Source organism: Anoplophora glabripennis, unplaced genomic scaffold, assembly GCF_000390285.2.
Source record: "Anoplophora glabripennis isolate ALB-LARVAE unplaced genomic scaffold, Agla_2.0 scaffold248, whole genome shotgun sequence".
In the NCBI taxonomy this organism is placed as follows: domain Eukaryota; kingdom Metazoa; phylum Arthropoda; class Insecta; order Coleoptera; family Cerambycidae; genus Anoplophora; species Anoplophora glabripennis.
The window spans coordinates 280,114-307,307 of record NW_019416351.1 but is presented as its reverse complement, the minus strand read 5'-3'; the positions used below and the strand labels follow the sequence as shown (position 1 = coordinate 307,307).

The window sequence follows — 27,194 nt, the reverse complement described above, 5'->3', positions numbered from 1 at the left end:
CTCTAAAAATAAATATCAACGAACTAATAATTTTTTTTTTGAATTTGATGAAGAAAAGAATAGAAATAAATCACGAGACACTTAAAAAATTTCTCGAGGCAAAATTTACTACCACACTGTGGGTATCAAATATTTATAATTTTTGAATTTTTTAAAATTTAAGTGTTGATATTTATTTTTTAGAGGTCGCTCGAAAACAGGTACACTACTTTTAAAGTTAAAATAATTATAAGTGACCTTTAAAAATTAAAATGTCGATTTGAAATTTTCAGAATCGAGATTTTTTCAAATTAAAAAAAAAAGAATGAAATTTTTGACGATTTTGGAAATTTATAAAAATCTTGAGCGATCTCTGAAAAAATTAATTTTTTTTGAGCTGATTTTCTGAGAAGGCTCTTAAAACATATTTTCACAAGAGACACGAAAAAAAAATTCGTTTTTTTTGGGCTACCCTAATGAACAAGTATTTTTAAGGAATGAATTTTTACATCTCCATCGGTAAAAAAACACTTTTAAAATCTATAGCTGCAACAAATAGGCATTTACTCCTATCGAATTAGAGTTTGAACGTGAAAAAAATATTAATAGATATTTTATTGCGCCTTATGACGAGTAAGAGTATGTGATTTCTCCTTTTTAATAAAAATTACCGTAAAATTAAGCTTTATATAATGCAAAAAGAGCGAATTCCCGAGCGGCTTTTGCCTGACCTTGGGACAATTTGTTAATAACGCTGTTTTGCACGACCTACTTTGTTAGTTGTAAAGGGCTACTTAATTTCAACCTTTTGAAATTTTTCATTTTCGATCCATTCTACACACCCTTCATAAAGGGCTATAAAATATCTACTAATAATTTTTTCAAATATTCAGGTTTTATGATCTAATTCGACTGGAGTAATCTCTGTATCGGGTTAAACAAATTACTCAGGCCCTTTACTGCGTCGCTATATATTAAAAAACGGCCTTGCCTTGTTCCCCTACGGCGCAAATGAAATTAAATTGACACTCTTGAACCTGAAGCGAACACTTCACTTTTTAATACCGCCTCTTGGATCTGAAATTAAATTTTTCGAGATTTTTGTTCGGCAATTCCGTACATCCCTCGTCGAAAATATATTAGGTACAGCTCAAGATGGTAAATACGTATCAAATAAATTTATAATTTGTCACATGCACTTCTAAATTGACAATTCATATTATTTGTAATTATTTTAAAAGGATTATTTACTTTTTAATCCACTCGCTGAGACTGAGAACGTTTTTTTAAACTTTCACGAGTTGGCTGTGGAAACAATTGATTTCATCCCGTGATTACTTGAACCGTTCGAGTTCAGTTAAACGTCAAAAATAGTACGTCGATTAAACGACAATGGATTGAAAACGGCGGTCCAATTTGTGGCGGAAAAGTTGCTCGCAGGAAGATGTTACATTCTTCAAATCTACTCGCGGCCGATCCGAAAGTTCCTCTGACCGGCTCCGAAAGTTTAATACTTTCGCGGAACCTGTGAAGTCTCGTAAACCAATATTGATTTATCTCCCCGCACGCGGGGATTAGGAGGATGATTTAAAAGCTGAATCGAGTATTAACCTGTGAAATACGTAAAATTTTTATACCGTATACGTCTAATGTCCGTTTGCATCGAAATATACTAACAACAACTTAATGAAGTCGTTCTTAAGGTTAAGTTCGACACAGAAAAATGTCCTGTTCACTCTGTAAAAACCTGTACAGGAAAATGTAAACGCATTTGCACGAGAGTAAATGCGCAAATTTCCCAGTAGGCTTATGCCAAACAGAGGAGGGGTTCTATGAATTCCGTTATGCAGAATTTGCGTTATCAGCCCGAGGAAGAACAGCGGTTCAAGGTCATGTTGCAATTGACGAAGAATTTCCACACGCTTTGCTTTATCCCGTAAACAATTTTTTGTCAACCGCATATCTTTCTATTCAAACCGAATGCGAAATAATTGGGTACAAACAAACATTTGAAGGCGACAACGAAAGCGTTGACCGACTATACAACGAATTATATTCATTTAAAGCCTTTCGAAATTGAAAGAGAAAATAATTAACATTTATAATTGAAGCCATTAACGAATTAATTATTCGGTTTATTTGGGCCGTAATTAAAAATTAAAGCCAACAATAACTGCTATTAAGGGTTTGTGTGTTTTAATATAAACGCGCGGATGCGCAAAATTTCCAGCCGATATTGGGGAGACGCGTTGCCGCTAGGGGGCGTTAATGTTGTTAACATGAAAATCAAAGTAATAAACTACTAAATAGTGAGGTATCAGGGCGAATAACCCTCCCTAGATATTTTGCCATTTCCCCTTGAAGGTACGGAAGTGAAAAATTACTGATTTATTCGCGATTTTCTAATGGGAACGTTAGAAATTTGCGATTAGGCCACATATATTACAAGTTACAAGGAAATTTCCTAAGGGATTCGCGGTAAATCTCAATTAAAACGCTTCTTTGTTGGGTGATGATGTATACCACTGCTCCAGCATGCCCTGATTGTAGTTTAATGATAAGTCAAGCGATTGAATTATCACACGGAGGAACCGGATTTTCTTTTAGGGGAAACAGGAGCAATGGGAAATATATTTGCCGTCATGTCACGGTATTTTATTGCCTTTCTTTATTATTATTGTTTTTCGATTGAGATATCCGACCATTTTATTTTCGCCACATTTTAATGACTCACCCCGCAGAAAAGTGAGTTTATCGATGTTCACTATGGCCGATTTTGTTGAGCAAAGAATTTGCAATAAATTATGAATGAATATTCTGCTGCGGAAAGATTGAGGATGTTACACGAAAACATTCGATTAACAATAAAAAAAAACCCTGTTGATAGTGTTGGAATTTCAAAAGATTCAGTAAATATCACACAGCATTGAAAGTTCGAGACCATTTCGCCAAAAATTCAACTCATATCGTTCCGCAACCACCGTATTCGCCTGATTTAGCACCGAGTGACTTCTGGGTATTCCCTAAACTCAAAAGACCACTCCGTGAACACCGTTTCGACTTGATCGGGGATATAAAAGAAAAATACTTTTCAAACTGTTTCGAGAGTTGGAAAAAACGTTGGCATAAGTTCATTGTATTGAGTGGGGATTACTTTGAAGGCGACGAAATTGATTTGGAAGCATAAATAAAGATTTTTTATTTTTTAAACAAATTCACCTTATTTTTTGGACAACATTATTCAGAAAGAATCTTTAAAACCCATAATTTCACCTCGTACTTCACTGCTCTTCCCTGCTAGAAGTTAGCGAGAGTCCCATCCTTTACAAAGTCAAACTTTAAAGTCAACTAAAATCTAATAAGATTATATCAGCAGTGGCAAGCAGCTGTAAGTATATTTTAATGTCGCCCTTCCATTAATATCGCGGTAGGTAAATTAACTCCATTTGAAGCAAGGCGCAGTCATTTAAAAAGTTAATCAATGCTTACAGTTGCACTTAATTTGAAAAATTACTTGCCACTGCAGAAGCCGACTATTATTTGAAAAATTAATTAACCTGGGTTGTTTAAATAAAGGTAAGAAGCATGATTATGCCTATAAAATATTATTTAGCAGGTTTACAATTCTATAAAAGTTCTATGTTTAGCACCAAATCACCAAATTAAAATCTAATAATATAATTTCTCCGTTGAAATTGCCGTATTCTTTTATCCATCACTATGAATTCTGTAACACTGATCACAGATTACTTTATTTCAAACAGACCAATAATAACACGGACTGAATCCGTTCCATGAAATAAAACGGCAATAATCAATAAACGACAGCTCTTTGCATCAAAATTTACGAAGGCTGTCCAGGCCTACACGATATGAGGCATGATAAAGAGGGATAATCCCCCTCGATCCCAAATCATTGAGGCCAATTTCTAACCATGGAATAATGGCGCATCAAAATGTACATTTAGTCTACCTATTTGTTATCGAAGCCCATAGATAAATGAAATAGTTGTGTGACATATATTCCATGGTCAATTGTTTCACTAACTTTATAGATACAGATAGGAAATCTTTGCACTGAAAAGGCCCGAAATACTACCAACCTATTGAACAAGGCCAAACTTAATTGCAAAAGTTACCAAAAGAAATGCGTTTTAAAGCTCATTTACTTGGAAAATATACATTTCTTTAAAGTCAACGACTTGTTTAGATACGTTTAACCAAGTTTTATAAACAATTACAATATGTGTTCAAAAGGAACAAGAACCAGATCTTAATTTTTCTAAAATGTCACATCTACTCCATAATGGGTGTTCCTGCTGATGACAGAACACGACAGGAAAACAACATAACCTATATGTAAGGTTTTAAAATTTACATTTCCCACTGACATGTTTTGATTTATTCGCCCTCAATATCAACGACGGCTTTTAAAAAATAGTTTACGTTAATGGTTGATTCGAACAGTATAATTTCTCTAATAAGCGTCTCAACGATGGTGACAACAGACACTGGCTTTCCAGATCCTGACAACCCCAGTAACGAAATAAGAGCCACGAACGACGTAATTCTGGTCACCGATGACGAAGAAGACTCCGACAACCAAGAAACCGTAGTTCTAGACGAATACCAACCCCTTGCAACGGAAGACATTGGAGATTTACACCAGTCGAGCAGTGACGACGAAGGTTAAGTGATTCACGCCTTTTTGATGCACGTACATTACATATAATTATTTTACAGGTCACGACGTCCAAATAACAAACTCTACACCTACGAATGATTCCGTAGTACCTCCTATTACTCCGATGGAAGAAGTAATAGTAAAAGAAGTGTGGTCGGGTCCCCCACCTAAATCCGTCGACATCGAAATGGACAGCAAGAGAGTGGACGAAGTTAAGCAAGTCATGATGAACGTTACCTTGCCCCAAAGTTCTATACCCGAGTGGGCGGCGAATATACCGGAGGAGGAATGGAAGAACCAGCTGATGAAACGGCTCCAGAACATGAAGGATGAGGGGAAATAAAGCGTATAGATATAATTTTTAATTTATTGTTTCATTCCGGTTACTTTTTAAAAAAACTTAACGCCAAGTCTTAAAATTTTTAGATAAACACCTGAAAAGGTTTCTTAATGTGATTTTTTTTTAAGTTTTGGTAAGTTTGAGGCACTTTCTTTTAAGAATTATATTTAAAAAAGTTATATTTTGAGCTCATATTGTATATTTTTGTTATTAAGGTGAATATTTTATGTAAGCCTCGATTTGTTTAGTAAAAGACTCATTATACAGGGTGTATATCAATTTAGAACCTGGAATTATCAGGGAGGTACATAGGTCTGGAAATATCGTGAATTCTTAAGTTTTCATGTAATTTTTTCAAATTCCAGTCGTAATCGTTGTTTATTTACAAAGTTGTACCACCGGATGTCCTGTCGCTGAGAAATAAATTTGTTACTACTATTTTACATCGTCTATTTGTATCACCTGTGTCGCATGTTTGTTGGTTGACTGTCGTGAAGGCTCTATAGCAAATAGCCAACCAGCAAATACATTTTTATAGATTTTATTACACTGTTTGTCTAAATATGAATTAATGCACAAATAACAGACTTTCCTCCATTCGAACGCAGATTTTCTATAAAATGGAATTAGTTTGAAGCTCAAATTACTTTTTGTTGTAAAGAAATTTGTAATTTGCCGCTTTTGAACTAGTGGCATATTAAATTACAAATTTCTTTACACCAAAAAGTAATTTGAGTAACAAACTAACTTCATTTCTCAGAAAATCTGCGTTATAATGGAGGAAAGTCCGTTATTTGTGCATTAATTCATATTTAGACAAACTATAATAAAATCTAGAAATGTATCTCTGGTTGGCTATTTGCTATAGAGCCCTTTTAAGAATTCCTGGCCAAACAGTGACGAACGTAATACTTCTTACAATACTAAAAAAAACAATTGAATTCCTGTTCACTTGAATTTTTATCAGGAAAAATTGAAGATCAGCTGTAAGCACCTCAATTTGCATTAACTCATCTATTGCAGATAATTCGACTGTAATATCAAACAGAAACCATGAAAACGCTTTAGTAAGACTTTTTACGTAAATTCAATCGTTCAATCATAAGTACTCCTGCAAACTTTAGCAATTCATGCCTGTTATGGGCGCCATATTGGATCCGCCATTTTGAGATTCAACAATCCGCTGGGAATTAGAACTAAGGGTCTAAAGAATCCCCAGTGAGCCTTCTTAAGTTAAAATGAATGATTCTGGGATCATTCGTATCGATTTCTTAATAATATCTGCAATTTTTTACACATACGGGCGCCATGTTGGATCCACCATTTTGAAATTCAATAAATTGACTAGATTATTCAGAATCCACGAAAACCTCTAAAAAGTCTTTTTGGGGTAAATTTAATTGCTACTCGATCTTTAATACTGACTTTTTATGAATTTTAGTGGCTTTTGGACGTTATGGGCGCCATATTGAATCTGACGAGTCGAAATTCGCAAAAAACTATAATCACTTTAAATTCACGTCAAATAAGCCTACTTACTTCTTAAAATCCTGTTCAGCATCATCGGAGCAACAAACGAGTTTCAATTTCACCTTACTTTTAAATACACAAATATTCACCGATAGAGAAGGAAAAAGGATGGAAGCCTATTGAATAAAACACCGGTTTACTGAATCGTTTATTCTTTTAAATTATAATAAAAAAATTCTAATTGTATCTATGCGATATTTACAATATACAACTATGTAACAATAAGTACAAATAAATGCCAGTCATATATACAAAAAAAAAAACTTGGAAGTTACCTTTTTAAAATACTACTTATTGTCTACGCAAAATTTATATGAGTATTATTAATAATCGTGCAGTTTCAATTTTTTTCACTTTATCGAAATAAAAATAACTGTGGGTTGGCTGTTTCAGGTGTAATCTCTTATGTAACGCGATGAAAGGTATACCCGTGTAGAGAACTTAAACTCGTTCTAAATATTTAAAATATACACACCTAGATTAAAATCAGATATTAATAGAATTGAAATAATGAAAAAATTTTTAGAATGGATGTCGTAAAGTATTAATATCTGATTCAATACAGTATTTGTAAAAAATATTACATATTTTACATAATAAAATATCACAACTCTAATAAAATCAGTGAGGGACAGTGAAAATAAAAGTAATCGTATTTTGATAACAAAGCATAAGAAGGGGATGATTTTTAGGCCCACATGGAGAATTCATAATAAAAAAGTTTTGAATGAAGTTTGCAAAATAAATAAATTATTAAGATCACCAATACATTTTTATAGATTTTATTACACAAATTGTCTAAATATGAATTAATGCATAAATAACAGACTTTCCTCCATTCCAATGCAGATTTTCTATAAAATGGACTTGGTTTCAAATTCAAATTACATTTTGTTGGAAAGAAATTTGTAATTTAACGCATAAATTACAAATTTCTATAAACCAAAAAATAATTTGAGTTTGAAACCAAGTCCATTTTATAGAAAATCTGCGTTGGAATGGAGGAAAGTCTGTTATTTGTGCATTAATTCATATTTATACAAACTGTTGTTAGAATTTAAAAAAATGTCACCTTTTCTTGGGTATCTGCAAAAAACGTTTGACTGATGATGAAAATTAAAGCGGACCAGTCCAATTTAAAGAAAAATTTATATCATTCGGAGATAAATATCTGTATCAGTAAGAGGAATACTAGTTACTTTCACTGAAAACCCCAGAAATTTGAGACCACTGGATTTTTCGATCTCTACTTTGTAACTCTTCGTGGTGTTTTGAAAATTTCTTTCATTTTATTTGAAAAACGAACCATTTTCAATTTATTGTATTTGTTTATTTTCATTAACGTTACGAAAACACTACACAATAAGTGACCTAAATCCAAAACTACTCGTTTTTCGAATAAAATGATATTTTTTTTTGACGCACCTTTGAATTTAGTCAACGTGACTCCACCACTGTTACACATATTTATCTCCGAATTCAGTGGATTTTTGTCTTTATTTAGATAAATCAGTCCGAGTTTCGTCATTCTATATAAATCGTCTTCAGAGATAGTTTGAAAAGTGGTGATTTTTCTTATTTTCATCACTCTGTATCTCATAATATATCAATTTTCAGACCCATATTTAAATTTCAAAGCAGAACGTATTTTATTTCTGAAAAGGTCTGAAGAGGGTTCTATAGCGGATAGGCAACCAACAATACAGTTTGTCTAAATATGAATTAATGCACGAATAACAGACTTTCCCCCATTTTAACACAGATTTTTTATAAAATGGATTTAGTTTGAAACTAAAATTACTTTTAGGTGTAAGGAAATTTGTAATTTACGATGCTAATAGCGGCAAATTACAAATTTCTTTACAACAAAAAGTAATTTTGGTTTCAAACCAAGTCCACTTTATAAAAAATCTGCGTTAGAATGGGGGAAAGTCTGTTATTTGTGCATTAATTCATATTTAGACAAACTGTGTAAAAAAAATTATAAAAATGTTTTACTGGTTGCCTATTTCCTACAACGCCCTCTTAATGGAGAATGTAATAATTGAAGAATTTTTTTTTATTTCAGAAATTTTCCCATTCCCGACATTTTTATTAATTTTTGTACCTATTCAGATAATAATTTTTACTCTACGTGAGTATAGGAATCATCCCCTAAAAAACGGTATAACTCCCGCACTTCGTTATCAAATTGCGACAACTTTAATTTTCACGAGTCGTCACTTAAAAACAAAAAATCAAGTAATGGATACATTTATTACCGTCTTCCGCTGCTGTAGGATACAATTAAAGTGGGATTTGTTTGGTAAATTTGAAATATTTCAAATAATTACAAAAAAAAATCCACCCGCTATGGATATATAAACCCGAAAAGAGCAGAGAAATTTCTTAAAACGATTGCCCATTTACTAAATGAAAAACGTTCAACTTTACTACAATTTCCGAATCACTCCGCTTCTTCCCTTACGACGGGCTCCCCGTCCAGCTTTTTCAAGTGCGGCAACCGCTTTATCGCCTCGGCTTTATACACCGACTCCTCCAAATTGTCGCTAAGCGGATTCCCCACAAATAAAATGTCCTCCAACGAAGGCAGCTCTTGGAATTTCATGAACTCGCCTACCGAATACTCTCTATGAGAATTACGCAATCGTTAACGCCGATACCACTTACCCCACTCCTTGATAAGATTGTTACCGATATACAAAACCTTCAGTTTCTTCAAAACCTGCACTCCTTTAACCTTCTCGATCAAATTGTAAGAGATCCACAGTTCCTCCAGGGTATCGGCCACTCCTTCCAGTCCGGAGAACGATTTTATGTAGTTCCTGCCCAACGACAAGATTTTTAAGTTCTTGAGAGCGCTCAGGCCCGCGATTTTTTCTATCATGTTCGTCGACAGGCTCAGCTTGGTGACCTTGGTCAACGCCGACAGGGAGTTGTCCATTTTTTCGATCGGGGGCCACTGGAACTGGAAGCCTATGTCGGTGGCGTCGGCGATGGCCTTGTCTGGGTTTTTCTCCTCCCACCTTTTTATCGCATCCTTTATTGTCGTCGGTTTTGACATGTTTATAAATTTTCTGTCACATTGATTAAACGGTGAAGTTCGTCTCTATGGCAATTTTTTACGGTTTGGTATTGATCAAACACCAGCGATGTTGGTAGGCAACAGATCTAGTACTTTGTCCCTTTAATAATGGTTTATTTTTGTGATAAATTTTAATACTTTCAATTTTACCAAACAAGCATCCGACGGGGGTCAAATTGACAAATCCTGGACAATTATTTACACGAACGGATTTGACATGGAAAAATAAGGCTATAAAAGTTAAAAAATAAGTATTAAAGTTTAGCTGCTGTACAAATTTTTTTTTGTATTTGTCTGTAAATGAAGGAAACGTCTTTCCGAGCAATTTTAAAACTTCTCGACCAGTTGCGATCAACCTCAATTGATAATCAACGTAACTGTTACGTTTTCTTTTAATTTTGCCGCGATTGAATAAAATTTTAATTTTTTCCATTTCAAATCGTTACTTATTTTCGATAAACTTCAAATTTACGGTTTTACACTGTACAGGGTGCGAAATTTAATATTAGCAGATGGGATTCTCACAAATAACTTACAACTCTCGCCACAACCAGGAAATAAATGAATTAGGTCCAAATATTTAAGTTAAATTCGCTACCGATCAACCTCTTACGATTTATGAGATTCCCATTGAATTTGAATAAAAAAAAACAGTATGCAGTCTCTCTTGTATGTGAGAGACAAACCGTAACCAGACGTCCACCACCAATTGAGGATCCATACCCAGAGTGTACCGATTTATACGTACGGGCCGTTAACAAATTTAAAAAATAAATTAATGTAAAAATATTTTATATTAAGTAGACCCAAAGGATACGCAAATTTGGAAACCATAATTTCTTCAAAATTGCAAATTTTAAACCTACTACGATTTTATTTAGGTGAGAATTTCTTAGCAAAATGTATTTTTAACACACCTCTCAGAATATTCCCGTAGGAATACTTGTGCCTACTGATGTAGGTCTCTCTGTGAAATATAACCTATAAAGTATATGTCATTTTAAATGTCACTGCTACGCAGCACCTACTGGCACATCGCATTATTTTGTACCTACTGGTGTAGGTCGCTGGGTGGAATATAACCTATAAAGTATATGTCATGTTTTAAATGTCAGTTCCTCAGTGCCTACTGACACAAAATATTACTTTGTACCTACCGATGTAGGTCGCTATGTGAGATATAACCTACAAAGTATGTCATTTTAAATGTCAGTTCCTCGGTGCCTACTGGCAAAAAATATACTTTGTACCTACCGATTTAGGTCGCTCGTGGGATATAACCTACAAAGTATATGTCATGTCTTAAATGTCATTGCTACTGAGTATCAACTAGCAATAACTTTTCTTGGTATTTATTTTAATTATTTTCTTATTCAATTTGTTTCTGAATATAAAGAAACGCTTAATTTTGTAAATTTGCAATAATTATTTATGCTGTTTCTTATACGAGTAATTCTTTGATTAAAAAAATTCTAGCAGGTTTAGGATTAGCAAATTTTAAGAAATTATGAGATGCAAATATACGTTATATAAAACAGTAGCTGTAGATTCAAAAATTCATCTATATGGACTTATATTTGAGCTTAAGCGGGCTCTATAGCAAATAGGCAACCACCAACACATTTTTATAGATTTTCTTACATAATTTGTCTGAACATGAATTAATGCACGAATAACAGACTTTCCTCCATTCTAACACAGATTTTCTATAAAATGGAGTTAGTTTGATATTCAAATTACTTTTCGTTGTAAAGAAATTTGTAATTTACCGTGTAAATTACAAATTTCTGTACACCAAAAAGTAATTCGAGTTTCAAACAAAGTTCATTTTATAGAAAATATGTGTTAGAATGGAGGAAAGTCTGTTATTTGTGCATTAATTCATATTTAGACAAACTCGGTAGTAAAATCTATAAAAATGTATTACTGGTTGCCTATTTGCTACAGAGCCCTCTTAATTTGTTTTTTCGTGTTAGTGATCGGTTCGTACATCAATAAATGGGGACACCCTGTACGTTATTACTTTTATAAAAATCAATGTAAAAAAAATCTATTATGTCTTTTCCAATGGTGGTAGCATTTACACTAGATTTTCGTAATAAAATAAATAAAATTCATATAAAAAATTGAGTATTTCAAACAATGTGTCGTAAATATGAGAAAATAAATAACACTTTCTATAATTACTCGTAATGTACAACAATATATTAAAATCTTTTCTTTAAGTACTCATTTTAAAACAAACATGTAATGGTATAAAACATTATCTACAAACACTTATTTAAAATATACAGTGTGACTATTCGAATATCTGCATTCCACCTTTTTTTTTTTTTCATAATTGCAACGTTTCTAAAGAATCTCTCACCCGTAACTAATAAGTGCGTATTTTTTAAACTACCAATCTTAAAGGTAAAAAACGCTTTTACTAGTGGTGGAATCTCAAATTTAAAAAAAAAAATCGAAAAATAAAAAAACGAAAAAAAAATTTAAAAATTTTCCCTAAAACGTTAACTTGATCCTAATACAGTGAAACAAATTTCAGATCTACCTCCAAGCCCGCGGCCGGGCCTCGATTCGTTAAGGGGTACATTAAAACTTTACAGAAGATCTCACTATGCAAGTCGAAAAATTGAATATCCTAAAAAATCCTAGCTCGTCCACTTATTAGGAGCTACTGCTGAGCTGCCACCGCTGCGTCTCCAGGTTGCTGTTGCACCGCTCGACGGTCACGCCCTTCATGTTGGTGTACTTCGTGTCCAGGCACAGCGGATAGCGGGAGTGCCTCAGGAGGCCGCCCGGCTCGATCAGGTGCCACTTCTGGCTGTCGGAACCGTCGCATATCCTCATCACCACCTGAGAACCTGAAAAAAACGAGAATTAGTCTTACGGTCTCATGTTTTGTGACCCGGTGTCGCTGTATTTTTTTTTTATTCAATCAAAACGCCAAAAAGTCGCAACCTTACCTTTCAAAAAGTTGACGAGTGTCAAACAGAGGTCGTGGTGCTTAATCAGTCCCCCGCTGGTAAAACTCCACTCCTGGTTGCCCCCGGTGTGGTGGCACTGATACAGCGCCACGGTACCGTCCAGCAGGTGACCCATCGTGTCGAGGCAGAACATGCCCTGGCGGAGTTCTCCGATGTGGGACGTCGTCGCGTGCGGGATTGCCAGCTCCGGGTAGACGTTCTGCAGGTACCACTTAAACGGCTTGCACTGCAAGTTCTTTTTCAACTCGAGACGGTCGCTTATGCTGAAATAAAACCGACTAGTATGCTAAATAGACACGTTTATCGGAGCTTACTCTCCGAACGGTACGTTCTTGGCGAGAGGAACGGCAGCGTAATAGTAATTCTTGTAATCGTCCATCCAAACCTCGGCTGCACGTCTCGTATTTCTCGCAAACACGTTACCGCTTCCTCCGGGGAAGGTGTAAGGGTGTCGCTTGCGAAATACATGTCCAACCTGAAATTAACGGGATATAAAAAATTATCGTGGGTTGAATCCCAAGACCATCGAGTTTTGCCCGATAAGTGAATTTTTTTACAAAATTTTGCTCGGATAACGACTTTCGGTCTTGGGATTTTGTCTAAAGATTTATTCGGTCAAAAACAAGACTCTTCTTTGTATTTTGAGGGACCACATTGCCAATTTCTTCGTCAATTTCTCCCGTTTCAGTGTCTCCAAAGTGCTATAATTTCAAATAAAAATACTGAATACGACTTACCCTGCTGCACGGTATAATTTCGAGACTGCCTCCGCACTGCCAGACCCGGAACGAAATCTCCAAATTTTCTCCACCCCACACGTCCATCTTCATATCGTACTTGCCTAACTTGTCGAAGTAAGCTTTGTCGATCACGAAAAGACCTCCCGCTATCATCGGAGTCCTTATAGCCTAAAGTTACATAAGTTGATTATAAGAAAATATATATTAAATTATTATTTTTTTTAATTTACCCGAGTCGGATCCCTCTGTCGGTTCTCCCTTTCGGCGTAACTCAAATATTCCCATTTGAAAACGAGGTTCCAATCAAAGCCTCCCCTTAAGTCCGCCGAGGCCCCGATATATTGGAAAGTATCCATGCTTATTACATCTATCACAGGGCATACAACACGTGTGGGGTCCTGTGTAAATATATTCGTCTTTAAATTTTAAATATCAATCAAGTTAGTTAATGCGGACATCGTAAAATTTTTTTAAATGTACACGACATCCCGAACTGCATAAGTCAAACTTCATCTTACAACAGAATTTAGAAACTTAGTCGTCAAGATTCAAAGTTAGAATTGAAAACGATGGTAACTCTTCCAGAAAATCCCGAAAATCCCTAAACTAACCAAGTATTGCAACTGATTCTTCTTATTTTGCCCCAATACGTAACTTTCAATTTGGAATTTCTAAAAACTCCACTGCATTTTTTAAATTTCGCTATTTATATCCGAAATCAAAAGATTTATCTTATATTTCAGTGTTGGCAATAGGAGTTTTGATTCATACTACGAACAAAGGCAACGGTGTTAAGTACCACAACCAATGTTCTTGTTTGACCCAAAACGGCGGTTTGATGTACATCAGTTTCTGCTATTTACATATTAAAATATATTAAAATTTAATTGTTGTAGAAGCTACAAGTATTGAGGTATTGCCTAATGAATTGTTCAAAATAAACATGTATTGAAAATTCAAACTATGTTTCAAGGTTGGCAATAGGAATCTTACCCCAAAATGGCGGTTGACAGAAGTACTTATCAATATCTAGGGACAATGTTAATAATCACCATGGGAACCAAAAGTTTTATACAAACACACGTAATACTACCACTTTAGGGCGCACAAGACATGAAAGCCAAACTATAAAGTTAAATTGATACTACCCGTCAGTCTCGCACGGACAATATCCGCAAATCCCTTGATAATCTCCGCGTGACGTCATAACATGGCCGCGGATATGCGCAGTATCATATCTCGTGTCTTTGTATCATGCAATGTTCCATTTCTACGTCTAATGGTCGTAAACAAGGATTTAAACTTTATTCGGTTGTTTAAATGAAGACAAAAAAATTTAATTACTTACATTTATTATCCGACCACAATTAAATAATAAAGTTTAGCGACGTTTTTTGTGCAAAAATTGTTTAGTTTAAAAATTATTTTCTTACCAACCAGAAAAAATGTAAAATGAAGAAAAATGGAGTAAAATTTCATCTGTCGCTGAATTATTCTGGTTAACAGTTATTATCAGGGCTCTCGGAACTGAGCCGCGCGGCATAGGCGTACGCATTATATATTAAAAAAAGCAAGAAATTAAATTAATTACGCAATATCCGCTCCATAACAGATCAACAGTATACTAACGTGATGCGAACGTAAAAAGCATTCTGAAGCAGCGGCTCACGAATTTTTCGGTTGGCCCGCTTAGCACGCCACTGAATTGCGGCTCTCTCTGACAGCTTAGTTATTATTATTTTATAATGGGCAAAACGTACATAAACTATTGCAAAAAATTAAAAGGTTAAAAGAATTTCTGAAATTTTTCCGTGTGATTTTTGACAGACTGTATTTAGATGGAAAATGGTCGGGTCGGGAATTAAAAAAAAAAACATTTTGAAGCTCTAAGATTCTAGTTTTTAGATCTTTGGGTCGCAATTTTTTAGGAGCTATGGTTATCATGTAATTCTAACAAATAGCGCGACAAAAAATTTTAAACTTTTTTTTATTAATTTTTTTCCAGATAAGAAAAAGGAGTTTAAAAAAACTGTTTTTTAAGTGATTACAGACTGCACAAAAATTAATTAGAAATTTAGCTCAAAAAACGGTATGAATTGGGATCGAAATGTGGTTTGAGTGATCAACTTTAATTTTAATTTAATTAAAAGTTGATGAACAGAAGCGTAGGACGGAAAAGCCGAATCGTGCTGGAAACAATAATTGAATTTTGTTTTCTTCAATGTCCGGTTTTCCAAATAAAAATAAAAAAAAAAAATTCCAAAAAATTTTCCAAAAATTTTCCAAATTTTTAATTTTTCAACAAATTAAACGTTATTGGCAGTAAAAATGTGAGAAACTCTCAAAAAAAATTTCCTTTCCATTTTAATCATGATTAAGAAGTGTTTAAGCTCAAAAAACGTGACCCTTTCATTTTTTCAAAAGTTTTACTGTTTCAAACAAAGAAACGGTTCGCTAGTTCGAGATGAAACTTCACAGGGTTCTCTTAACATTAGTCGTTTCGTAAATATTTCTAATTTAGCCGTCAATTTTCTAAAAAACCATAAATTATTACCCTTTTTTCCTGTTTTTAAAATTCGTGTAAAAACTGAAAAAAAAAAATCCGAAAAGTTGCGGCTGCATGTTAGGAAATTTACTCCAGTTTTCGAAATTGGCCTTCAATTCTCTGTACGACCATTTGTCCCCGAGATATCGATGACAAAAGGAGCCTTTTCCATTAAAAGTCCGATATTTCGATGAAAAATGGTCGTATCGAAATTTAAAAAAAAGGAAATTGAAGCTGAATAAACAAGCTATCTGGTCCGTGCAATGGCTTAGCTGAAAAAAATTTTTCTAAGTCCGTGGACTCGAAATTTTTTTGTCGCGCTATTTAGAATTGCATGATAACTGTAGCTCTTCAAAAATTTCGACCGAAAGATCTAAAAACTAGAACCCTAGAGCTTCAAAATGTTTTTTTTTTTAATTCTCGATACAACCATTTTTCACCTACATACAGTCTGCCAAAAATCACGAAAAAATTTAGGAAATTTTAGTATATATTAGAAAATAGGTTTTCGAGAATTTCAACTTTTTATCTATAAAACTTGACACTTTCGGAGCTTTCTAAGAACTTTTTTTCTTACTTTGAAGAGTTCTAGTATGAGATAAAGTTTAGATTATGCAATTGAAAACATCGTAGAGAACTTGCATTAGTTGTTTTATAAATTGAAATACGTTTCATTAATTAAAGAAATAATTTGAAAGTCTTTTACCGCTAAGGCCAGAATCCATTTAATTACCCATTAAAAAGTTTTAGAGTTATTTAATATTTCTGGGTTGTTATTATACAGTTTAAAACAAAGTTTCGACACAAAATCTAAATTTTATATTTCGTTTTACATTTCCAAATATCCTATAAATAGTCTTACATTTGCATTTCGTGACACAGACACTTTATTACGAAAGTATTGGGGAACAGTAACCAGTTCTAAAATATGAATAAAACCGCCTCAAAATGTACCCATTCGTCCTAGACTTACATCTGATGAGTACTTCTTTAAAAACCACATAAAAGAATAAACGAAAAATAAAAATACAAAGAATAAATATTACTCCCAGCATCCGAAGAACGTCGCCTTCACAAAAATGAAATATACAGCCAACTAATAAAGGGCACAGAGAATGATAAAGTCTATTTACCATCAAGGACACTTTCCGGTCCTTTCAATTCACTAGACGACCCCGTGTGACCTTAACGAAGGAACAGGGAGGAAAACGGAACTCGTGGAATCGGAAAAATACTTTTATCTCGCTAGGTTAATTAACACTTACCTCGGCGACTCTTTCGAGCAACGGCTCCAGCCAGTTGGCGTTGCACTCGCAGTGGCTGTCGAGGAAAGTCAGGACGGAGGCCTTCGCAGCGTCCGCTCCCCGCACTCGGGACCTCATCAGGCCCTCCCGTTTCTCGTTACGCAACACGCGGACTTTCTGGATCTTCGCCAGTTCTTCCCCGTCGGCCGCTGGAATTAGCAAGAAGAAAATAATTCACACTCAACTGCGGCGATTGAATTTAAATATCCCACGTTTTGGGAGGATAGTTATTTTTGGTTTAGTTGGTAGCAGTGTTGCCAATCACCTGACGTAATAATTGTCATTTAACCGCGTTTTATTTACCTGAGATTTCAGCTACTTTGAAAGATGATTGGTTAATTAACCGAGATCTCAAGTAAATAGAATACGGCTATTAGTTGCTTTCCAATTAAAAATATATATAAAAATATACTTTGGGAACACTTGAAATTGGCTTTTTGGGTCCCAATAAGCTGGAACATTTTACTCCTAAACTGTTCTTGTTTGTTTTCCCCTTAGAGCTTAGAGCATATACTTCATGTACAGAAGCCGCTGGAGAAGCAGTAAATGTCTCCAAATGCAGAACTACTGTTTCGCCACCGTTTACCGGCACTATCTCCTTTTACATGCACTGTAGGCTGTCTACAATTCATGTATTTGTAATACATGATTACAGTGGCCAATCTCGTGCCTGCGCGAGAGAGAAAGATAGTACCCAAACTATTTCTCTCTTTCACCGGTCTACACTATCACCGTAAGCGTGCTTCTTCCATGTAGTATTATGCTCTATGGCAGTAATGTAAAGTCACAAGTTCCTGATAAGTGATAATGTTCTTCCACAAATTAAATCCTAAATATTTTGCCCTTGAAGTAAAATCCGTACACACTTTAAGTTGATTAAAATTGTTATTTCCCCAAAACGTTGCAACAAATTAAATAAGTCTCTCTAAGCACCCTAGATTTCCAAGAGAATACTTGAAATTTGCGATAAAAAGCTTTCTCCTCAAAAGGATTTAAAAAAGGCGTCCTTCCAGAAAGCCTTTTAGATGTTAATTTTATTAATATTATTCTTATTCCGTTCCCACTTCTGCGCCACTTTAAGAAAAGGCTGGCGAGGAGATCTTATCTTCGTAATCTGTATCGAATGAATTTGATAATACAGGGACTTCAATGTAATAAAAAAATTGCACGAAGGAATTTGGATTTAAATAAAGTAATCATTATATTTGGGAATAATCTGACGACTGCATTTAAAGAAAATATAAAAAAGGTTTTTCTGGCGATTTAGAAAAATACCTAACAAACTCAGGAAGCGCGAATATATTCTACTGATTTTTTAAATAAAAATAATACTTACGGTTATCACTGTAGTCATCGACTAGAATGATTTCTTTAATAAGGTGCTCAGGACTTCGATTTAAAACGCTGAAAAAAAATACAAACAAGACTGTAATTACCGCAAAAATTGTTAATTTTGGAATGGGTAAGTTAAAGTGAGGTTATGTTACTTTAGCATTTGCCGTTTCGGAATTAAACAAGAATTCCCTGTATCTATTGTCATTAGACAATGTAACGTACCTTCCGGAGCACTCGCAACGCGGTTTGCTCGGTTATCGATTGATTTTGAACTCCTTTCTCCCCATTCGTCACATTTAAATGAGCTTTTATACACACTCCATTATTTCTCCAGCATTCGATACAGAGCAGTTAAAGCTTTATTGCCTTCCACTTCACGCTTCTGGGTCCCGCTCATTTTAAATTCAGTGCTTTTACAATTTTAACCCTAGTCGGGGAGAAATGTGTTGGCGCGCGAGTAAATTTTCTTTTTATATCCTTTTAAGAAACTCGGATGGAAAGCAGCGCGTTAGGAAAACGGTAGAGATCGATAAAAAATGCGGCATTAAAATCTAACAAACAAAAGTAAATAACATAACCTCACTTATTACCAGCTGGTACGCCTAGCGAAGAAAAATACGCAACGCAACACTGACTAGATCGAGAACATCTGGCAAGGTTCTCCCTTGTAGACGCAGCTAACTTTTGAATTTTTTGCAGTGAGCTGACCCACATCTTTACGAGCAAATAAGGTTTTCTTAACGTGACCCCTTTTAATGGCTTTCATTAGCACTGCGGCCATTTTTATTGCGGGGAATTAAACCGCCATGAAAGACTGAATTTACTTGCCGCAATAAGAAGTACCATTAATCAAGGAGGCTTTTATTCACCTCCGAACCCCTGACGCAGAGGCGTGCGTTGAAAAAAACGCGCAGGTTCGGGCCAATAAAGAGCAAATAACGTCCAACGCCCGATATTATCATTTCATCCCGCGAAATACTGGAATAAACCAAGATAAACCCCCTGGTAGCATCTTGGTGAGAATTAAATTCAATTCCATAAATCAGTTTGGTCGCTTATTGGCAACCGCTGGCGCAATCACCTCCCATCGACGCTGTTGGATTCAGTTTCACTGATTTCACGTGATTCTTTCGATACAGTCCGTACTAGATACTATCGGAAATCTCGTTTCTAACAAGCAGAGACGATATACGGAAGTCCGGAATGCCGAAGGAGGTCAGATTTTATTTGATTTGTTTATTTGTTAAACGTGTTTTGTTGTTTAAACGATCGATCTTCGCTTCCTGTCCTCCAAATGAACTCTGTTAAAAGACATCATTGAAAAAAATAATCCGGGTTGAGAAATTCATACGCAGACACGTAACCAGACCTATTTTGTTCTTTTTCTTTCGCAAATCCTTTTCCGAAGTAGAATTCACTCCGAAAGATATTCCCACCAAAAGAAAGTCTTCTGGAACCACGATACCTTTTGCAAATCTATGGAATTTTATTTCAAGGTTTCAAGGTGATATACGCCGTGATACAGGAATATCAAAAGAAGTTTGTTTCCCGAAGGTCATCTTGAGGTTAGAAATTTTTCTCATAATTAGCATTTAGGTTCCCTTTAGATTCCAAAGACCCATTTTCTATAAGGAAATTGTGAAAAGTATGGAAAATGTGCAAAAAATAATTCAGAATAAAAGCAGATTAAGCGAGACACCGAATATAGACCAGGACGAATCTAATCGTTTAAAAATAAAAAAACTTAACTTTACAAATTCAAATTTACTGGGCCGTCCTAATCAGCCGATTTCAATGTTTTAAAAAATTTGAAAGGTTGAGCGGTCTTTTCTATGTGAAAAAATTTTCAAGTATCTAGAACTTTATTTGAGCATTTTGAAAATTCAAAAATTTTTTTCAAAAAATTATTGCGAAAACTATCTAACCAATTTTAATGAAGTTTGGTGTGTTATTTTATTATACTCTGAAGTTTTTTTTAGCAAAATTAGAATGCCCTAGGAGAAATTAAAATATTTTAAAAAAATTATCCAAAAAACTTGATTATTTTGCTTTGTTTTCATCAATTATTTCTATTTTGCAACATCGGTAATAAATTTAAACATTCTTAACTTACAGTATATTGTGCAAAAATCAATTCTAAAACTTTTTTCCTCTTCAATATTCTTCCAAAATGCAAAGGTTCCAAGATATAAGTAAAAAACTCAGATAAAATAGGTATTTTTAAAAAATTTTTAAACAGTTTTACAATTTTAAAAAATCCGCTCTGGTCTAATAGGTAAACACATGAAAACAATCTTGGAATGCACAATAATTTCTCCATACATATTTAAAATGTTTTAAAATCCATAAAAACTTTCTCGAATTGGCTTTACAATCCTCCAAAAAGCACCAAAATTTCAAGAAACTTCTAATTGCCTCAAAAACCACTAAACAAGTCGAAATATCTCGAAAACCTCGAAAAATATTTAAAAATACTTAGATATATCTGGAAAACCTATCAATTTAAAAAATGATCAAGAATAATCCTCAACAGTTTCGCTATAGATCAATACAATAAGGCTAAATCTGGACAATAATTGTATATTATGGATTTATTCTGGACGTACACCACTGAGAACAAATTTTATAAAAACGTGCACCGTATCCGCAAAGGCTTTTTGTCATATTTTACGCCGACTCGGTGTCCCGGCGTAGTTTTATCAGAAACATAAATAAATATTAAGGGATTCAGTTTGTCTGGGCAAAAAGCGAAATAAATATGAATAGACGTGTGAAGAATAGAAAGGTAATCTCTTGTGAAAAATTGCCTGGAACACCGTATACCCCTAAAAATAGAGTTTTATTTAATTCTTCTTTATGCTGCAGCGAAATTTCTATAAAACTCAAAACTGTCAACGTACCGAGTACAATTTGCTAATGGAATCGATATTAATCCCGTACGCGCGTCACATTTCGTACTTCTGCAACTGCGAAGGGCAATTCTAGGGTCAGTGACATGTTTTGGAACAGCCAGTGACGCAATATATTCAGACAGTCAAATATATGTTTGCTGCATGCACCCGGAGAACTTTTAGAAATTCAAATTCAACGTGATATTTGTTCATAGAAGCTTCAGCTGGAATTGAAAGTTTTTCATACGAAACTGAGTTCTTTAAAAAGTACTGTTGCCTTTGTTACACACTCCACTGGAAAACCGTACTTTCTTTTAGAATTTAAATCCCTATATGAGCATCCCCTGGGCTAAAAACGACATAAAGGATATTTTATTGCAAATAAAAGCAGAAGGCAGCAAATATATACCCGCTGCCTACAGGTATTACTTCGACTTCACTGCCTGTAAATTCTGAGCGAGGGAGTTTAGTGCCTATTAAAGTGGACTGAAAATATTTTCAAACCCACGTAAATTTAGGCTTGAGCGACTAAAAGCGTCGAAAAATTAAACATGACGACAAAATTTGGCCGACCCTCAAACCCAGAAACCAGAATGTACTCCGAATGATTTTGGTGCGCTGAATTTGAATCCGAGAACCAAACTTTTCAGTTGGCTCTGGTTTTCAAGATATCGTAACCTAAAAGTGTCAAAATCGCGCATGTGCTTCGTAAATAAATCTTCAGTAGGTTTCAAAAATTAAGGTTTAATTTTCTGCAACACCCTGTATTTTATCACAACAAAAAATGGTATAGTAGGGTTTTCATAATCCTGAATAAGAATCCATTGCAGTTTTTGTCGAAAAAAAATCGCTAATATTACTTCTCGTTTTTTCTTCCTATAAAACGCGTCTCGGTTGGCCATGACTTAGCCCAAGAAAATACCGAAATTATACATTCTACTCCTTTTTCTGAGATCTATCAAACAAAAAAAAAAGTTGAAACAAATCGGTCAATAAATAACAATTTTACATGGGTGGGTAATGTTTAAGTGGGACACACTGTATATATATTTTCGATGGAGAAAAGAAAATTGTAAAATATTTTTTTTTAAATTCTCAAAAAACAGTCCTCATTTCTATTTATTTTACTATCGCATGTATATTGAAACTTGATGATTCTAATAAGGTTTATTTTTTCTACTAAAATTACCATTCTCTCAAAAACTATTAATTTGACATGATTTTTCCTAAGGACCTTTATTGTAAAAAATTTAATTTCTTATAAAATAGATCTTTAAACAATCACTTTTTATCCACAAAAAACATAAATATTGTGAAAAATATCAATGTTTCTACTAAAATTGCCATTATCTCAGAAACTATTAATTTGACATGATTTCTCCTAAGGACCTTTTTTGTAGATAATTAAATTTCTTATAAAATAGACCTTTAAACAATCACTATTTATCCATAAAAAACATAAATATTGTGAAAAATATCAATGTTTCTACTAAAATTGCCATTATCTCAAAAACTATTAATTTGACATGATTTCTCCTAAGGACCTTTTTTTTAGGAGAATTGAATTTCCTAAAAAATAAATATTTAAAAAATCACTTTTTATCTATAAAAAACATAAGATATTGTGAAAAACGTCACCATTAATTCGACAGATTCGACCTTTTTTGTAGAGAATTAAATTTCCTATAAAGGTAAGTAAAAAAAAAAATTCTGACACTTTAAACATTGACAAAATTTGGCGAGGTTAAGATATAGACCTAAAACTTTTTCCTTTCGCATTATTTTTTTTTATGCATAATGAAGAATATTTTTGGTCCACCCTAATGTCCAAACAACTAAATTTATCCATTTTATTCAAAGACCTAACAGCGACTAACCAAACGGCTTGACAAAATACCAACATACAGGAAAAAACTAGTATCCTGAGCCATTGGGGCGATCCAGTCGGGTGGTGTGACGCCACAGAAGCCCTACGAACGCCAAAGAATAGAAATTATTTTTCATGGTTAACATTAAAGCTATCGACCTCCTTTTTTCATCGGGCGCTTACGGAAAATAAAAAAACAAGTTATAAATTAAATGTCATTAATTGAGCTCATCCGAGTACAGTTGCCTAACACGGCGACAGACTATCCGATTACCACCGCGTACGAGGTAGCCGCCTGAAAATCAAACTGCTAATGACCACATTCAGAGCGTCGCCTTCCCCCTCGTCGCCGAAGCGACTAATTGCTCACCTCCCGCATATTTGGCGGTAATAATAACGCCGGTATCGATCCGAGCGCGTATAAATTCTCACCTAACCACGGTCCTAAGCAGCGTCGACCTTGCCTCGTTGTGGAAAGTGATGATGACGCTGGTGGCGGGAAGCTCCGGTCCCCAGTTCTTGCGTCTGCACCTGCAACGAGTTTTATTAATATTATCAGGTTTAATGAGCGGGCGTCGGGTTTCGGAGATAAGCGCGTTTGGGAAAGTTTCGGAATTTCTGGAGAAAATGCAGCGGCAACGTTAATAATACGTTCGCGTAGAAAACATTCAAATTTTTTGTTGGTTCTAGTGCATTAGGAACGGTTTCCAACAGTCGGAAGCAATCGCATTTGATTCGGAACAATGAACTTTGAACCTTAAGTAACAATTATATCGCAATGCGCATGCGTCGGACCGTTGGAAACCGTTTTGGATTAGTCTGGAGCAAAGCTAATATGTTTCAGCACTGACTTTTACCAATTTGGAAAACCTGGAAGTGTTAGGAGATTCCAAAGAACTGGAAACGTCAAGGATATATCAGGGAATTCGTCTAAATTTCATGCAATTTTAATTGTTCTAAAATGTTTAAATGTTTTAAATGTTCTATAAGAATTTTGTAGTCAATACTTTTTGAGTTATTTGCGCCTAAACATGTTCGTTTTTAGCCCAAAAAAATGCATGTTTTTGAGCCATTTTTCGCGAATGTCTCAAAAACTACAAGTTTTATCAAAAAAATTATCATAAGCAAAAATGAAGGTAATATTAAATAGCAAAGAGATTGCTTTTTTATTTTTGTAGATGGTATAGAACCCAAGTTATGACTCACAAGTTGAAGTTAATTTCGAAGATGGCTATAATCGAAACTTTCAACGTCCTGTAGCGGAAAAATTAAAGGTTTTTCGACGAAAACTTATATAACACCTACTAAAGTTCTTGTAAAGAAAGACCTTTAAATTGAGTGGTGGTAGAAATCGTTAGCATGAAAACTAATGAAGTTACAATCAAAATAAAATGAAGGTCTGAATTTTTGAGAAAAAAAAATCGGTATTAAAATTAATTAATGACTTGACGGAAAAAAATTAAACGTATTCCTTCTGCAATTTATTTTATTTATGTATTAACAGTAGATTTTTAAAAAAATCGCCTTTTTTCAAAATATGTATTTCAAAAACTAAACGTTATAAAAAAAATGATAGAATAAGAAATTGTAGGTTTGTTCTTACTGAACAATTTGCTTTTTTAAATTTTTGTAGGACAAAATTTGACTGTTATAACCGTTAGAAGCTCAAAACTAAGCTCCAAGACTGCCTTTCCTAAGTCCTTTTAGCTTACAAATCTAAAAAACGAAGGGCTCAAAAAAACTGCAAATCACATAACTTAAAGTGCTTTATATTCTCTACAAAATGATTTTTTGAGTAAATTAATAACTGTAAAATTACAGAAGTTATGGTAAAAAAATTAATCGCATTTTTTCGGCAAAATTTTCGGTGCGGGTAAATTACCATCATCTTTGTGTATTTTGGAGCACTTGTGAACTGATTTGAATAAGTATTTTAATAATATACATACACATACGTATCTATTTATAACGTATATAATTTTTTTTAATTGATAAAAAAAATATTAAGAATAAATTCAATAAAATTTAAAAAAAATAATTATATCATCGTGCTCACATATAATTTTTAGGAAACTTTTCTATAAGGGGTAGGGTTTTTTATGAGGGGTAGGTCTTCCCTAGGGGCTTTTTGGGTTGCTGAAAAGTTACGATATATCATAGATCATTTGAAAACCAATCAATAGCTTATAATTCAACATATGCATATCATTAAAACATCTCAAGCTTTCAATAATATTTTATTTTATTATAAGGGATGTTTTTTAAGGGTTGCAACTTTGTAATGAGTCGTAAGCTTTCTAATGAATACAAAAGAAATGCAATACATTGTGAATGCACCAAAAGAATATTTTAAACTGTTAAAAACTTTTTTTTTCTATTTTTGGCCATGGAAGGTTAGATTTTAAGGATTTTTGAGGGTTGAAAAGTAATTAAATTTCATGGATTATATTAAAAAACATGAAAGGGACTTTATCTAACATATTTGAACATGAATTGAATTTATAAAATACGTAAATCTGCGATTTTCGCATTTTGTTTGTACAAAGGTAGTTTTCACCAGCAAATAGAAAAAAGCACACATCTAAACAATATAACTTTTGAAGTGGGGGGTCAGATGAGCTTGTATGCAAATTTTCAGGATAATCCATGCAATCCGTAAAAAATTTTTTACTCTATTTTCGCTTTCAGTGCCTGGACTACTACTAATAATAAAAATATCATTAATCTACTAGGTCGCACATCTAAATATTTTCCACCATCTGTAAAAACATGTCCACGACGAGACAACTAATTGAAGAAACGACTTGTTAAGTACAATTTACTGTCGTTATTCATACTCCTTGAACTTGCTTAAGTGGCGCAATTAAGTTTCGTTTAAAACGGAAGTGAACAACCCGTAAAGTGCGATGTTATACGTCTCCTCCGCCGGCATTTTATTGTAAGATACCAACTGAAATATTCCTCACAGCATAGTCCATTATATCTCAAATTTACCTATGAAACTCCCCCTACGCTCGGGACCGTAATGAGGTCAATAAAATGTAAACAATTTACGACCGAGTCGAAGCAGTTTTTGCTCGATTTTATTTTTCATAAAATTTTATGGTCGGTTATTCATGACGTTGTAAATTTCGCTGAGATAAGGCCGACCGAAATTTGCAAGGTTTAATGGCAACTGATAAATGACTTTTTCTTCTTAACAACGCCCGATGTTGCTGCCCGTCGTTTTGAAGATAACTTTCTACGGAAGCATGGAAAGTCTTCCAGAACAAGAACATGTAGATTACGTTTAAATATGTCAAATACAGGGTGTTTTCGAATGTGGGTTTAGAATTTTAAAAGGCTACAATTGTTGTCGAAACAATGCACAAATAAATTACAAATAAATACATGGAAGAAATATGTATATTTGAAGTTAGTGAGATTTCCGAAGCCGATTCTGTAAATATTAATCACAGATCCGTACTACCGCGAGGAAAAATCAGTGCTTGCCGTCATTTCTCTCTGACATTTTAATAATCGCTTGCGTTGTGCGATTGAGTGTATACAGGAAGCTAGACCTGGTATGATTAGCAATATTTTCTAACAAGTTCACTTAGACTCTTGGGGCCATGTGTTGAGCATCTGGTATAAAGAGAAAAATCGATATTTCAAATAACGCGTGAAATGCATTCCAAAGAACGTAGGAATTCCAAGAATAAGTTGTTAGAAGTTGTTAGAAAAATAATAATAGATCAAATAGCTGGTTTTTAGGCGGATTTTCCAAGCTATAAGAATAGATTAAATGAGATTGACTAATCCGTCCCGTATTGCTACACGGAGTCACTAGAGGAAGGCTAGGGTTACTTGTAAGTCCAGTTAGTCACAGAATTATCTATATAAATGTAAATTCAGTCCATTAGATAAC

The 27,194-nt window shown here is 34.2% G+C and overlaps 3 protein-coding genes across 3 annotated transcripts in view; 1 reads left to right on the top strand and 2 right to left on the bottom strand.

Annotated features, from left to right (window-relative positions):
• Nucleotides 1-4,268: 4,268 nt before the first annotated feature.
• Nucleotides 4,269-5,441, top strand: LOC108908614. The gene is made up of 3 exons (XM_018712698.1): nucleotides 4,269-4,338; nucleotides 4,465-4,667; nucleotides 4,723-5,441. Exons 1-3 carry the CDS (start codon nucleotides 4,286-4,288, stop codon nucleotides 5,004-5,006), a joined length of 540 nt encoding a protein of 179 aa, XP_018568214.1. The 5' UTR covers nucleotides 4,269-4,285; the 3' UTR covers nucleotides 5,007-5,441.
• Nucleotides 5,442-8,485: 3,044 nt separating this feature from the next.
• LOC108908616 (dynein light chain 1, axonemal-like) lies at nucleotides 8,486-11,284 on the bottom strand. The gene is made up of 2 exons (XM_018712700.2): nucleotides 9,204-11,284; nucleotides 8,486-9,149 (listed from the first exon to the last, which is right to left on the bottom strand). Exons 1-2 carry the CDS (start codon nucleotides 9,595-9,597, stop codon nucleotides 8,980-8,982), a joined length of 564 nt encoding a protein of 187 aa, XP_018568216.1. The 5' UTR covers nucleotides 9,598-11,284; the 3' UTR covers nucleotides 8,486-8,979.
• Nucleotides 11,285-11,525: 241 nt separating this feature from the next.
• The window catches only part of LOC108908615 (polypeptide N-acetylgalactosaminyltransferase 2), a 64,813-nt gene continuing 49,144 nt past the window's right edge, over nucleotides 11,526-27,194 (bottom strand). Inside the window, exons 3-10 of the mRNA XM_018712699.1 lie at nucleotides 23,720-23,818; nucleotides 18,531-18,598; nucleotides 17,156-17,343; nucleotides 13,576-13,743; nucleotides 13,343-13,513; nucleotides 12,920-13,080; nucleotides 12,585-12,868; nucleotides 11,526-12,482 (exon numbers count right to left, since the gene is read on the bottom strand). Coding sequence (XP_018568215.1) covers nucleotides 12,286-12,482; nucleotides 12,585-12,868; nucleotides 12,920-13,080; nucleotides 13,343-13,513; nucleotides 13,576-13,743; nucleotides 17,156-17,343; nucleotides 18,531-18,598; nucleotides 23,720-23,818 — 1,336 coding nt within the window. The 3' untranslated portion in view covers nucleotides 11,526-12,285. The remainder of the gene's footprint in view (nucleotides 12,483-12,584; nucleotides 12,869-12,919; nucleotides 13,081-13,342; nucleotides 13,514-13,575; nucleotides 13,744-17,155; nucleotides 17,344-18,530; nucleotides 18,599-23,719; nucleotides 23,819-27,194) is intronic.